The following is a 16105-nucleotide window of genomic DNA, read 5'->3' as shown; positions in this document are numbered from 1 at the left end:
AATGGCTACTGCTGGACAGGGGGAGCAGGGAAGGGGTGCTGCTTAGACATAGGGGGCAGACAGACAGACAGGGGGCCAGGGAGAAAGAAAGAAATGCCTAAGTCTACACATCTATTCTAGCACCTGTTAATGTAACGGGCTAAAAAAAACTAGTTCTTTTTAATACCGAGTAGTATCTGGTGGGCCATATGCAGCCCATAGGCCGCGAGTTTGAGACCACTGATGTAGATAGTATAGATTAAATTTATTTTTTTTTTAGATTACATTCTGGAAAGGCACACAAGTCTTTTAATAATTAAGAATGGACTCTCCTTAATTCCTGTCTGTCAAGAAACATGTAGCTAGTCAAACTGTTTGTTTCTCAAGAGAAGATAGAAAAAGAAGTCACACAGAAAAGAGACACTAAGGCAGACATTTTACTACTAAATACACTTTAGTAAAAGTAATACAATGCATGTCCAATAAATACTATTTACAGAACAGTTTAGGAGAGAGAGAAAGTAATCAGTGAGCCAGTCTTCAATCCCTCTTTATGAGCAGAAGCTGAGAAGTTTATGGACTGTGATCGTTCTGATGCAATCAAATTATTGCTGCCTTAAGGAAGAAGCAGTAAAACTAGAAAAGTGCAATAAATCTTTACAATACGTTAAAATAGCATTATTTTTATTTCTAAGTAACAGTTGCTCAAGAGCATTACATGTGGCTGGTGAGTACAAGCAATAGACCAACGTATTGAAAAGCTTTAAACCATGACTGGAGAGCTGAGACTGGATTCTGCATCCTTGATCTAAGCTCATATGAATCTTTGGGGATTAGTGCAGGTTTTATTGCAAGAAGCAGAATTCCTGATGTTCTGTTTTGTCCTTTCAGGGATCTGCTGGTAGAAGTGGTCTTCCAGGTGGGAGTGGCCTCCAAGGACCTCCGGTGAGAAGCAATTTCTTTCTGGGTGTAGCTGATATGTAGGAGATGCAGTACAACAAGCACATGGACAGGGGAGTGAGAGGAGGGAGGACATTCTGGTACATCTATTTCTACAATCGTGCAGCAAATTAATGACAAACCAATTTATATACTCAAATATAAACCAAGAATTTTGGGTCAAAAAAAGACCCAAAAATGGGAGTCTCGGTTTATATTAGAGTCTGTACCTCAGTACTTCTCTAACTAAAAAAAAAAAATCTGGGTGTGGGGAACAGAGTTGCAGGCCTGAAATGCTAGGCAGGCAGCTGATTCCTCCCAATGGCAGCCGCAGTAGTCCATGTTGTTTGCTGGCCACCGGGAGGAGGGGGGAACAAGGAGTCAGCGGCACATCTGGATTGCGATGACCCTGCCTTCTGTCCTAGTCTCACTAAATCGGCTGGCAATGAAGAAGCCAGACACTGCGGGGGCCTTCCCTCTTGCAAAGTCACTATGGGCTCCGCTGGGCTCAGTCCCGCCCCCTAGGAAAACTCACTCATTATTTTCTTTCCCTTCTGTGAAAGGGTGTAAATACAAGAAATTTCAGGAACGACTATTATCTTTCAGGCAGCCTCATGGACTAGGGCTTTAACTTAAATATTTACACTCCCAACTTCATATCAACAATTTCTACGTGCCTTAAAAACATATCTTTTCAGGGAATACTTTGGAAGTTAGAAATTGGATGTCTATTCATTTGTCCTTGTGAACCGCATAGAACTTAATGGTATTTGCGGTATACAAGTGAGTTTTATGTTATGTTTATGTTATGGAGGGGGTAAGACTAAGGTGACCATACGTCCCATTTTGAACGGGACTGTCCCCTTTTTAGATCCTCTGTCCCGTTGTCCCCACGCACAGCTTCGGGATGCCGAAATGTCTCGTTTTCAGGGATAGTGTCCCGAAGCTGTCTGTGGGGACAACGGGACAGGCGATCGCTTCCCCTCCCTCTAGCGCTGAAGCCAAAGCCTGCCTCCCCCCTCCCAGACTGGCCCCCGCTGCTGCTGCCTACCGCCGCTTAAATGTTATGGCAGCCGTGGCGCTGTATCCATCAGAGGAGACTTCTAACCTCGGCCTGCCCCGGAACTCTTCCTGCAGCAGCCGCCCGCCTAGGCAGGAACAGGAAGTTGCTGTTGCAGGAAAAGTTCCGGGGCAGGCCGAGGTTAGAAGTCTCCTCTGATGGATACATCACCGCAGCTGCCATAACATTTAAATAAGGATCCAGGGAGTGGGGGGAGCAGGTGTGGGGAAGTCCGGAGCTACAGGGCCAACGTTAGAGGAAGTGAGAGCTGATGGTGCTGCTGGGGCGAGGAAGGAAGAAGAGGAACCGAAGCACGGCAATTTTGGGGGAGCAGGTGTGGAGAAGGCCAGAGCTGCAGGGGAGAGTGTTGCTGTACCCAACTGAAGGGAGAAGGAAGATGAGGGAGGGAATGAAAGGAGATGCCAGGGCTTGGAAGGAAGAAGAGATGCCAGTGCATGGAGGGAAGGAGGCGGGATGGGGGGCGGGACTGAATATTAATAGATGTCCCATTTTGATGAAAAAAATAAATGGTCACAGGTAAGACAGTAGATACTGGTTAGAAGAGTGAAAATAAAGGGAGAAAGAGAAGATGCTGGAAGGAGGGAGAGAGGGAAGAGTTAGTTAAAAAAAACTGGAAAATAATAGGATAAGGGAGATGGAAAGCTGTAAATAGAAGCAGATAGAGATGCAGAAAAATAAATGGAGGTAAACTGAAAGGAAAAGGTTAAAGTCAGAGATGGACGTAGGAAAGGAAGGGAAGAAAAGAAAAGGCAGATAGACTAAAGACCCTGAAAGAAAATGAAGAAAAGACAGAAGAAAGCAGAAACTGGAATAAACATGAATAAAATATCCAGACAACAAAGATAGAAAAAATAATTTTATTTTTAATTTCATGAACAGAAAATGCAGTTTTACTGTAAATTTATTCTTTCTTTTTATTTTCCAAAGTGTAGAGTGCTGTTTCTCTTTCTCTGGTGTTGAACTGCATATGGCTTCTTGAGGTTTAAAGTTTTATTTTTGTCTACATTTATTTAAGTTTGTGGTTGCTTGGAATTGCATTTTCCTATGTAGGGGCCTTGTTGTGAATGTTAGCTTTGGAATATATACATCACAGATATTTGTATTATGTTTAGTGACTTAGGAGATAGGTCATGGGGAGGGAAGGTGAGCTGTCTTTATAGATTGGCCCACCATGATAGCCCAAATTTTTAATCTCTGGTTTATGTTCAAATCAACTTTTTTCCCCCTTTTTGGAGGAGAAAAAAGGATATCTCGGTTTATATTTGGATTGATTTATATTTGAGTATATACGATAAACTAAATACTCTTGCCTCCTAGTGGTGAGAAGCCGCTGCCAAGCTCCTCAATAATTGACTCCAAGGACCACGCAGACGTGCAATATATTATCCAAAAGCAGACAATATTTTATTTAAACAAAATATAAAAATGCAACAGCAAAAGCAGGTTTAGAAAAATGTATTGTCTCAATTGTAATACATTGGAGAGATCATTAGAAAAATCATACAAATAGATGCCAAGGCAAAAATATATTTTTTTATTTTTTAATTCTTTATTGATTTTCTAAACTTCAAAAGTGCATTACACAAATATATATCATATAATAAGTTAATAAAAGCACATTCAACTTACAAATATGCATAATCAACCATTTTCTCCCCCACCCCCCACCAAATTATTATTCAATAAAACACGGAAACATAGACTATCCCAATAACATTACATTACATTAGGGACTTCTATTCCGCCTATACCTTGCAGTTCAAGGCGGATTACAAAAGAGCTAACTGGACATTTCCAGTGAAGTTACAACAGTTTTGGGTTGTTTTTTTTTTTTAGTTACAACCTTACCCTATTCAGATTAAAAATATCCTCCCACCCTCTTCCCACCCCAGATGGACATACTTAAAAGTAAAATTAGGACAGAAATAGCCCCCCGCCCCCTTTTCCTGGATGTGTACAAAAATAAACAAAAACTGACTCATAATCAAAGACCTACTATAGTGAAGTAATATATGATGTCAATGGCTCCCAAACCAGCTTAAATAAATTACTGTGCCCCAAACTATCGGCATTCATTTTTTCATATCTATAGCTAGAGCACAAATTTGCCCACCAGAAAGGAAAATTTAGGCGATCTACCGTAGTTCTTCCAATTTTGGGTAACCATCTGCATTGCTAAAATATCTAGCTGTAAGTACATCTCTAGTTAAACAAAGGCATGCATCAAGTTTTATAACCTTCCTTCATGGATACACCCTTTACTCTTATGCCAATCAAAACTTGTCTTGTCATATTGCAAATTTGCTCCTATCTACCATATCCTATCATTTCCAGGTAACCATAGCTGCGCTTATCTATAAATGACCACTTATCTATAAATGACCAATCTGTGCACAATTCCACAGTTTTTTCTTTAGTTCTGTTTTTTCCTTATTTGGCAAATTGCAGTTGTTTTTTGTGTTAGCTGGTGTCAGGTCCTGCCTAGGTAAAAAGTTCAGTACATTCTTAAAGCCTGACACCTGTATCTTTACATACAGGCTTGTTTTGCTTGTGCTTCTCTGTAACAGGAGCCATATATCCTCTTGCTCACATGATCCATGCTCAAATACATGACAGGCCTGTATTCTTCCAGCAAAGCCTTGTTGTCAGCCTGCTTCTCTAATAAATGAAATGCAGGGCAGACCTGCATATGAGCTCTTCAGTGGCTTTAGAATTATTGATGAGAAAAAGACTTCAGAACATTTACAACTCTATGCCAGTATTTTTCAGAGAGGCGCCAGGCTGTGAGGTATAATCACAGGCCAAAAATCTTCTCTTTAATACAACTTTGGGTGTTAATAAAAACAGTAAAATACATTGCAGTCTTAAAATCATTAAATATTACTAGTTAATGACTATGAATAGTGCACTTGATATCAGTCTCATCCCAAAAGAGGCCCGTGTTACACTAACACTGCATCAGAGAAACATATATTTTTTTTACATCCTGAGCTCTGAGGGCGAGTGCTTAGCACAGCAGTCTTTGCAAATGTCAGTCTTACAAGAAAAGTAATCTAGAAAGGAACAGGGGGTGGGGGCTTCAGGCCTGTTTATGGCTTGCACATTTCTCTGGCTTCTAGTTCAATTGAAACCGGCATCTGTTGGCTTACAGTACAATGCACCTTCATTCATGACTACCTGGGAATCTGACTCCCATTTTATACACTTGCCCATCCCATCCCCAACTATAAGACCTAATCTGGCCATTGGAGTGATGGTCCCAAGCTACTGGAACCCTACAGTTATGGACCTGAATCCAGCTGCTAGTTATTAACTATCTCTGGTACAGCAATGTAGATCTTTTTTTTTAATGTTTTTTTTTATTACTATTTTTCTGATTTTATTGGAATTCTATGTAAACCACTCATGTATCTCTGATGATGGGTAATAGAAACATAGAAAATGACAGCAGAAAAGGGCCAAAGCCCATCAAGTCTGCCCACTCTACTGACTCACCCCCCTAATACTACCTTCCTAGAGATCCCCTTCCTAATGACCCATCCCCTTAACTCTTAACTCTACCCTCTTAGAGATCCTACATGGGCATCCCATTTACTCTTAAAATCTGGAACGCCGCTGGCCTCGATCACCTGGAAGCTCATTCCAATGATCTATCACTCTTTCGGTGAAGAAATACTTCCTGGTATTGCCATGAAATTTCCCGCCCCTGAGTTTTAGCGGATGCCCTCTTGTGGCCAAGGGTCCTTTAAGAAAGAAGATATCATCTTCCACCTCGATACGACCAGTGATATATTTAAATGTCTCAATCATGTCTCCCCTCTCTCTTCGTTCTTCGAGAGAGTATAGCCACAATTTATTCAGCCTCTCCTCGTACGAGAGATCCTTGAACCCCGAGACCATCCTGGTGGCTATCCGTTGAACTGACTCGATTCTCAGCACATCTTTACGGTAATGAGGCCTCCAGAATTGCACACAGTATTCCAGATGAGGTCTCACCATGGTTCTGTACAATGGCATTATGACCTCGGGCTTCCGGCTGACGAAACTTCTGTGGATACAACCCAACATTTGCCTTGCCTTGGATGAAGCCTTCTCTACCTGATTGGCAGTTTTCATGTCTTCACTAATGATCACTCCTATATCTCGTTCTGTTGTAGTCCTAGCTAGGGTCTCACCATTCAAGGTGTAAGTTCTGCACGGATTTTTGCTGCCAAGGTGCATGACCTTACATTTTTTTAGCGTTGAAGCCCAGCTACCAGGTCGAGGACCAATGTTCCAACAAAAGCAGGTCCTGCATCATACTGTCAGACAAATTGCAATTACTTACTACATTACATAATTTGGCGTCATCGGCAAATAATGTTATTTTTACCTTGAAGCCCCTGAGTTAGGTCCCCAACGAATATGTTGAAAAGGATCGGGCCCAAGACCGAGCCCTGCGGCACTCCACTGGTCACCTCCGATATTTTAGAGAGGGTACCGTTAACCACCATCCTCTGAAATCTACCACTCAGCCAATCATTGACCCATGCAGTTAGTGTTTCTCCTAATCCCATCGATTTCATCTTGCTCAATAACCTGCAGTGTGGGACACTATCAAAAGCTTTACTGAAGTCCAAGTACACGACGTCCAGGGACTCTCCCAAATCCAGCTTTCTTGTTACCCAGTCAAAGAAGCTGATGAGATTGGATTGGCAGGACCTACCCTTGGTGAATCCATGTTGACGGGGATCCCGTAGATTCTCTTCATTCAGGATCGTGTCTAATTTACGTTTGATTAGTGTTTCCATGAGTTTACTCACTATTGACGTGAGACTCACCGGTCTGTAATTCGCAGCCTCTGCCCTGCAACCCTTTTTGTACAATGGAACAACATTAGCTGTTTTCCAGTCCAAGGGGACTCTCCCCGTACTCAGGGAGAGATTGAAGAGCCTGGATAACGGTTCCGCCAGGATATCACATAACTCTCTGAGCACTTTGGGGGTGTAGATTGTCCGGTCCCATGGCTTTGTTCACCTTGAGTCTTGTCAGTTCGCAGTTTGAAATTCCGAAACGGGTCGTTCGAGCTTTGCTTTGCCTGCAACTGTGGACCGGACCCCAGTGCCTCACAGGTGAAGACCGAGCAGAAGTATTCATTCAGTAGTTCGGCTTTATCGGTATCTGATTCTACATAATTCCCATCTGGTTTTCTAAAGCGTACTATCCCATCCGTGTTTCTTTTTCTGTCATGAATATACCTGAAGAAGGATATATCAAATGTTTAATAAACTTGGGACTCTCTCTTCCCAGTACCCGTGCACTATTCTCGGTCTCAGTTGCCTTGAGGAGCAGAAGTTGAGCTAAGAATCCATCCCAGGACCTTTCACATAGTGGTACACAGTGTTGACACTGAACATCAAGGCCACCATAAACAATTAGGGCTCCTTTTCCTAAGCCGCATTAGGGCTTTAATGCGCAGAATACAGCGCGGGGTAATTTTGTGCATGCGATAAAACCGCTAGCACACCTTAGTAAAAGGAGCCCTTAGTGTCCTTTAGCCAGTTTTTTTTTTCCTTACATTATTAAAAAAATAAATAAAAATGAAAACACTAGGTAATAAACTAGTCAAATAACGGTCTCCCCCCAGTATCCCCTCCCCCAAAACTGCTGGGTTCAACTCAAATCAAAAATTGCTTAGATGCATGACCAACTCTAACCTACATCAAAAATTTTAGCTATAGCAGTTCCAATGAGCTAGTCCCTATATGGGCCTCTCCACTTATGGTGTAGGTTCTAGTACAGGGGTAGGGAACTCCGGTCCTTGAGAGCCGTATTCGTCGGGTTTTCAGGATTTCCCCAATGAATATGCATTGATCTCATGCATATTCATTGGGGAAATCCTGAAAACCCGACTGGAATACGGCTCTCGAGGACCGGAGTTCCCTACCCCTGTTCTAGTATGTTCCTAACACTCCTGTCTATCAGTGTCAGCCAATCAGTCTAAACTGTATGTACCACTCAGTCTGTTTCTATATTTTAGCAAATGTTCAAGTGGTACTTTTCATGTACACCTGTATTTCCAGGGTTGTATACACAAAAAATCTGGAATATATGAGAGAAATGGAATTTTTAATAGCATTTTACATTTTTTTAGGGAATGCCTGGACCTTCTGGGCTTGCTGGACCACCAGGTCCCACTGGACCTCCAGTGAGTAAAATGTTTTCCATTGATTGTGGAGAAAGCCTGCAAAATTTTTAAAGTAGCATCCTGATAGCCCAGTGCTGAGAAACAGGGGCACACTGGTCTCAGAAGAGACTCCTCTGGATACTTCACTGCCAATGAATACTTTATCCTGGAGCTGTCGTAATTGTTATGATTCCATATCTTAAGGAGGGTAAATTTTATTACAGGCCACCTATGTGTGAAGGCCACATTTTGCAGATGCCCATATGTAGCTAATTAGAAAAAGACAAATAAGTGCCCATGTGCAGAAACAGCTGCTAGATTAAAGCTGCAGACATTTTGGCCCAGATTCTGCAAAGTGCGTCCCAATTGTAGGCAGCTGTAGGCATTCTACAGTTGTCTAATCAGCCAATCGGGACACACATTTAAAAAAAAAAAAAAAAATGCTCCCCAAGCAGGCTGCCTATATTGAAGTTGCCTCCGGGAGCCTAGGGAGGCCCGCAAGTCCGCCTAAGCTCGCCTAAGGTAGCCTTAGGTGAACCTAGGCGGCCATACGCATCTCCCTAGTAGAGTGGGAGATGCTTACAATGTAGGCCAGCAAAATGTGGCCTACATTGTAAGTAGACGCAGCCGGTATACTTATCGCGGCAAGGGTTCTCCCTGCCGTGATAGGTATAGTGGCCGCCTGTCTCGCCCCCCCCCCCCCCGACGATCACCAGCAGATGGGTACCCAACCCCTCCTGCTGGAAGAAGACCCCCCACCCCACCCACTGTCGCCAGCAGGAGGGTGCCCAACCCCTCCTGCTTGAAGAAGACCCCCCTCATCTCCGATCGCTATCAGGAGGGTACCCAGTCCCTCCTGCCGAAAGAAGACCCCCAACCCCCCCTCCCCGATTGCCGGCAGGAGGATGCCGAACCCCTCCAGCTGAAAGGCCGCCCAACCCCCAGTTCTTTAGCAAGAAGGTGCCCAACCCCTCCTGCCAGAAGAAAACTCCCCACCTCCTCCCGATTGCCAGCAGGAGGGTGCCCCACCCTTCCTGCCGGAGGATGCTCCCATTATAACCTCCCCCCCACTAACCTTTCAATGTTGGCCAGCTGGACAGGTCTTCCTAGAATCCTGCCCGGCAGGCCCACCTCGTCAAAATGAGGCGGGCCCGCCCCTTTCCAGCCCATCCCTCCTGCCGGCAATCAGGGTGGAGATGGGGGTCTTCTTCCGGCAGGAGGGGTTGGACACCTTCCTGCCGACGATCGGGAGTGGGGGTGGGGTGGTCGTCTTCCAGCAGGAGGGATTGGGCTCCCTCCTGCTGGTGATCGTGGGGGTGGGGGTATTTTTCTGGCAGGAGGGGTTGTGCACCCTCCTGCCGGCGATCGTCGGGGGGGGGGGCAATCATCAGGGGGGGAGGGGAACAGGCGGTCACGGCCACTATACCTATCACGGCAGGGAGATCCCTTGCCGGGATAAGTGTAGTGGCCATGTCTACACTAATGCAGTTCTGTAACCAGCATCTGTAACATGGATGTCGGTTACAGAATCAGGTTTATTTTAGGCGGGCATAGGCACGATTCTGTATAGGACACCTCTAGATCTCATTACAGAAAATAAGACCTGTGCTAAAATAACACAACTTGGGGTTAAATAACCAATATTTACAGTAGCCCAAAAGTGGCATCAGAATTCTACTTTCACTGGAATGTTGTGCTATTGATGTTTTCCCCATGCCTGCAAAGGTGAAGTTGAATGGTGTTGAATAAGACCCCAGGTATAAGCTGTTGCACTGCTTGATACTGCATACTGTATATCTCATGTGTCTGTCACGTTTCCACTTTTCTGTGATTACATCTTCCCAGACTTCAATCATGTTACCGGTATATTACAGATGAAAACTGTTTCTTTTTCTCTCAGGGTCTGCCTGGTGTTATTCCTGATGGCAATGGAGATCTTCAGGTGTGTCTAACTTGCTTTTGTGTATGAAGCCTCAACCAACTGGAAGTGTAGTTATGGAAACTACAGATGGCTTTGGAAAGATGACCTGAAAAGGGTCACAAGGAACAGTGAAAACAATTTAGCTGGTGTTGAAAATATTTATGTGTGCCTTCACTTCTTCTCCACAGTGTCCAGCTATCTGTCCTTCAGGACCCCCAGGACCCCCTGGAATGCCAGGCTTCAAGGTAAGGACAATCATAAGTTGTTAAAGAACCAGGATCCAAGAAATTCCATAAACATGCAATAATTTTGTCAGTGGTTGGAACTTTGAAAACCCTTAAATTATGGAATTTTCTTTTCAACATGTTTCCATCATGCCTAGAATCCATTACCTCTTAGCCACGCTAAACCTTGTGAATCGTGCAGCTGCAATGCTGTGTGTCATTCTTGGGCATCCCACTGATTCTTTATTATGAAACAAGACAAGTGATTGAGAAACAGCCGTAGACTGAGATTTCAAGATAAGAGGGAATAAACTGAAGTAAAGGCTTCACATCTTTTTCAAATAAAACAAATATAACTATTTTCAAAAAGATCCAGGTACAGTCCCATTGTTTGAAAATTGCTCAGGAATAGTCTGACTAATATAATAGCACAGTTTCACAATATAGTTTTATTGTGCAACTCTTCATATGCACTTTTATAACTATTTGTAGTGAGGCAGATTACATGCCTGCAAGTGAATTTTTAAGTATTGCATGCATCATTTCTGACCTTGGAACCCAGCACAAATACTTAAGTGCCTGTACACCATTACGTGTTTTTTCAAAGCAAGAGTGTGTAAAAATTTCACCTCCCTCCACCTCTAAAAGCTGCCTTTAAATATGGATAAAACTCTTATGTGCATAAATTAACAGTTTATATAAGAAGTAAATGCCTACTGATATTTGTCTTCCTTTTGGGGTGCTTTTCATATCTACTCACGGATTTGTCAAGTCCACAGAAAATATCAGGGTTCCCTAGGTTCTTTAACCACAAAAATATGGGCCGACAACTTAGACACAAACACTTATACCAGCCTTAGAGCCCAAATGTTTGCAGCTAAGTTTTGATGATATACATAAGAACATAAGAAATGCCTCTGCTGGGTCAGACCTGAGGTCCATCGCGCCCAGCAGTCCGCTCACGCGGCGGCCCACCAGGTCCAGGACCTGTGCAGTAATCCTCTATCTATACCCCTCTATCCCCTTTTCCAGCAGGAAATTGTCCAATCCTTTCTTAAACCCCAGTACCGTACGCTGCCCTATAACATCCTCTGGAAGCGCATTCCAGGTGTCCACCACACGTTGGGTAAAGAAGAATTTCCTAGCATTCGTTTTGAATCTTTCCCCTTTCAACTTTTCTGAATGCCCTCTTGTTTTTTTATTTTCTGAAAGTTTGAAGAATCTGTCCCTCTCTACTCTCTCTATGCCCTTCATGATCTTGTAAGTCTCTATCATATCCCCTCTAAGTCTCATTTTGAAAGGCTATCAAGACTGAAGACCCTCTAGAAATGCAGAAACATGAAACACAAGAAGTGCGAAAGGAATCTGAAATAGAAATGGACTTAGTGCACCGTAACCAGATAGACTTAAGCTTGGCATGCTTTCTGTCCACATCTCATATTATAGATATGCATATAACTTAGTCCTGCCCAGACTCCATCCAAGTGTATGCCTACCTGTAAAATATGTGTACTATGTAATATACACATGGTATTTGCAGTATAGTGCTTATGCAGGATTTTGACCAGTTGCTTACTTAGGATGGGGTGGTGGAGGTAGTCCACCTCAAGTTGCAGCCAGTAAGGGAGTGTAGGGAGAAGCCGTGGAGTTATGGTCTAGCACAGGGGTCTCAAAGTCCCTCCTTGAGGGCCGCAATCCAGTCGGGTTTTCAGGATTTCCCTAATGAATATGCATGAGATCTATGTGCACGCACTGCTTTCAATGTATATTCATTGGGGAAATCCTGAAAACCTGACTGGATTGCGGCCCTCAAGGAGGGACTTTGAGATCCCTGGTCTAGCAGGTGACTCCACTGGCCCCTACCCCCTCAATGTCAAATTCCTGTTCTGAGGCAGGGGACCAGCAGAGCCGACAGCTGCGTCCATCAGACCACAACCCCATGACCTCTCTATGCATCCCTACTTCCTGGGGGGGGGGGGTTCTCTGCCCCAGGTTGCAATCAGCGCAGGTATACCACTGGTTTTGACAAATATGCACATATGTGCCATTATTCTAATGAAATGCACAGAATTGCACATACTCTATAGAATTGTCCTTGTGCACATAATGTAAACATAAGAACATAAGAATTGTCGCTGCTGGGTCAGACCAGTGGTCCATCGTGCCCAGCACTCTGCTCCCGCGGTGGCCCTTAGATCACAGACCAGTGCCCTAACTGAGACTAGCTTTAACATTCATGCGACGGCCCTTAGGTCAAAGACCAGTGCCCTAACAGACTAGTTTGAATGTGTGGCTGTGACACCACACTGAGGGTAATTTTATAACAGTACCTGTGTGAAAAGTCCAAAAAATGCACCTAGGTATAAAGACCAACCTAGGACCCTCTGTGCCTTTTTATAAAATTATTTCCCTGAAATAGAGGGCAGTGAACACTGGTTTTGGCTATAGCCAAATCTGCAGCCAAAATTCAGATTCAACCAAAACTGAAACACCCCCTCCCAGCAGACAGTGTGTGTGCCCTGGCTGCCTCCTCCTCCTCCCCCCCCCCCCCCTTGACCAAACACTCTGCCCTTTCACCACCCAAAGGCCTTCTCCGGGCCTACCTTTAGAAGCCCTGGTAATCTAGTGGCCTCTGTGGGTCAGGAGCAATTCTGAGTCACTACTGCCCATACTATCTTCTCAGTCAAAATGGCTACTGTGGCTTATTGCAGCGGCCATTTTGAGATTGGAACCAATGTTGGCAGGAGCAAGCTTCAGTTGCTTCTACCTATGCTGGTCCAACTCTCAAAGTGGCTGCTGTGATCTCCTGCAGCAGTCTCACAAGACTGCCGTGGAAAATTTTGCAGCAGCCATTTTGCTGTTTTGACTGTGGAGCTGGCATGGGCAGGAACTACTGTGAATCACTCCTGTACTAAAGATGCCAAGGCCATGAGGGCTTTTAAAGGTAGGCCTAGGGATGGTCTTTGGGTGGTGGGACAGCCTTCAGATAGTGTGTGGGAAATGGGCAGAGAGAAGTTGAAGGGGAAGATGGGGAGCAGCCTGACAAAATGCTCAGGGCCACCCAATGGTAGGGGCTGCCTGCAGCTGAACTCTTCTTTTTGCATGCCAAGGTCTAGCATCTCTTCACCCCATACACTCAGCTACTTACTTACCTGCTGGGTCTTCCACAGTTACAGTGCCAGGGACACGTTTTTAACAGAAACCTCTGGATAATATCACCCCTATAGTAACACCTAATCAATTATTCAAACCTTATCACCAATATATATTCAGAAACCCAAATAAGCAGCCACCATCTGTAACCAGAAAACTGCTTCCTTCAAGTTATGTAATTCTCTTCTGTAACCTGAATGTGTTGTTATTCTCTACTGTAACCAGTAATATACTTGCTTCTTTGTTATGTAATTCCCTAGGAAATGTAACCTGTAATATACTTGCTTCTTTGTTTTGTAATTCTCCTGGAAATGTCCAGATATCTTCTAATTTGTAATCCGCTTAGAACCGCAAGGCACAGGCGGAATAGAAATCACTAATGTAATGTAATGTAAATGGGATCATAAATGTTATGTTGTCAGCGTAACTATAACTGTAGAACCCCTGTTTTTCCAGAACAAAGCCAAGAGAATTCATCATTTAGTTTCACTTTATAAGACTTGATGGAAAGAAATCCCTTGAACCAGTTCAAAACATATTACTGATCCTCATATCCACCAATTCAACAAGCAAGATTTTATGGGCCACCAAATCAAAAGTGCTAGACAAATCATACTACAAAATAAGTGTTTTATCATTATTACTCAACAATGATCTTGCAGTATCTAAACAATGAACTAAGAACTGTCTCTATACTATGAAAAATTCTAAATCTTGATTGAGATGATTGTAAAATATTATACAACTAGTCTTTAAGCCCGTTACATTAACAGGTGCTATAGGAAATTAGGCCAGTAGAAGGACTTGAAGCAGCGTTTTTACTCTGCCTCGGACGCTGCTGGAGCCGGGAGGTTTGTGTTCGTCTCGCGGTGGGTCGGCTGGGAGAGTCAACGGGGGTTTCTGGTGTGCCAGATAGGGTCGGCGGCAGGGGGGGGGAGTCACGGAGTGTTACTGGTGTGCCGGGTAGGGTCGGTGGCGGGGGGTGGAGAGTCGCGGCGTGTTACCTGTTGCCAGTCCTTAGACGCGCGCATGCGTACTCTTACCTGCCACAGCCAGACAGATCAGGGATCAGGGAACACGGGGTAAGAGTGCGCATGCGCGCATAGCATTTTATTATATAGGATGATAAATAATCATTGAGTTGAAGCAGTGGCGTACCTAGGGTATGTGGCACCCGGGGCCCATCATTTTTTGACACCCCCCCCATGTAAAAAAATATTTTTTGTAATGACCATGAAACGGAATAAATGGTCAGAATAGAAACAGGCAGTGAAAATTTTCTTATATTCCAAACATAACATAACATAAATTATGTCTGAATTGTCATGACATCAGAAGTACATATGGAGTAGTTGCAGGTGATGCTTGGGACAGTTCTGATTGTGTTAGTTCGGTTTTATGTGTTTTTTGAATAGAAGGGTTTTTATTTCTTTTTGAAGGTTTTGCAGTATGTGGTCGATGTCAATTGGTTGTAGGGTAGGGGGTCGAGTGTTGCAGCTCGAATGGCTAGGAGGTTGTCGAACAGTTTTTTTCTTTTGACGTTTTTGGTTGGAGGGTGTGTGAATGGTGCGTGAGTTCTCCTATGTCTGTTTGAAGTGGATTGAATTATTTAGCTGAAGAAATTAGTTACCCCCTCATCCCACACACATTAATTCTCTTCCATTTTTGTTCCCATTATAAAAAACACTGATAAGTTCCCAGAAAAAAAATACATTAAAATAAGAAGTGAAAACAAAGGCCCCTACAGATGAGAACATAACATAAGAATAGCCTAACTGGGTCAGACCAATGGTCCATCATGCCCAGTAGCCCATTCTCATGGTAGCCAATCCAGGATACTAATACCTGGTCAAAACCCAAAGAGTAGCAACATTCCATGCTACCGATCCAGGGCAAGCAGACACTTCCCCCATGTCTTAATAACAGATTATGGACTTTTCCTCCAGGAATTTGTCCAAATCTTTCTTAAAACCAGCTACACTATCTGCTTTTACCATAACTTCTGGCCACTTCATTTTTAAGTTTAGATCTTTCCTTTCAAACAGAGACCTTGCTAGATGTCAAATACAGCACAAGGTAACTTCACATGGACTTAGCTGTGTAGGAAATGTGAATCTCCTCATACACCCACCATATAGTGCAAAAATGTGCAAAGGTCTGTTTTTTTCTTTCGATCACTACATAGCCTAATGCCACACAAGCAGCGCTGTTACAAACATATTCTGTAGGTCAATGCTAAGGATAACAAAGTTTCCTTCCTTGGACCAGAAGGAGATACTGATAAACCACTGGAAGAGATCCCAACACAACACCCAAAGACCCACTCAGTGTGTGAACCAATTGAGTGGAGTGGCTAACTGGGGGGTGGAAATGGGCCCGGAGTTTGCTCAGCAGAATTTCCCAGACCACCTCTTCCTCTCAACACATTGACACGCTGCCACCACCACCACTAGAAACACCTCACTGGGTAGGCCAGCTATGCTATAAACTTTATAAAACACATTATTATATTTTCTTATAAAGCACATATTTTAACTGAACTCTCTGACATCCTCAGCCTTTCCATTCACAAAAATAGAAGGAAGAAAAGTTCCCATTTCCTGCTGTTTCATGTCCCCGGCCTATACAATATTTTTTTTCTG

At 43.7% G+C, this 16105-nt stretch overlaps 1 protein-coding gene across 1 annotated transcript in view; it reads left to right on the top strand.

Moving 5' to 3' along the window:
• The window catches only part of COL9A3 (collagen type IX alpha 3 chain), a 248740-nt gene that overhangs the window by 33464 nt on the left and 199171 nt on the right, over positions 1-16105 (top strand). The window contains exons 8-11 of the mRNA XM_033962849.1: positions 871-924; positions 8133-8186; positions 10066-10107; positions 10275-10331. Of these exons, the coding sequence (XP_033818740.1) occupies positions 871-924; positions 8133-8186; positions 10066-10107; positions 10275-10331 (207 nt within the window). The remainder of the gene's footprint in view (positions 1-870; positions 925-8132; positions 8187-10065; positions 10108-10274; positions 10332-16105) is intronic.

Source organism: Geotrypetes seraphini, chromosome 11, assembly GCF_902459505.1.
Source record: "Geotrypetes seraphini chromosome 11, aGeoSer1.1, whole genome shotgun sequence".
Classification (NCBI taxonomy): Eukaryota; Metazoa; Chordata; class Amphibia; order Gymnophiona; family Dermophiidae; genus Geotrypetes; species Geotrypetes seraphini.
Note: the sequence above shows the minus strand (reverse complement) of the source record. Positions and strands in the feature narration are given on the sequence as shown.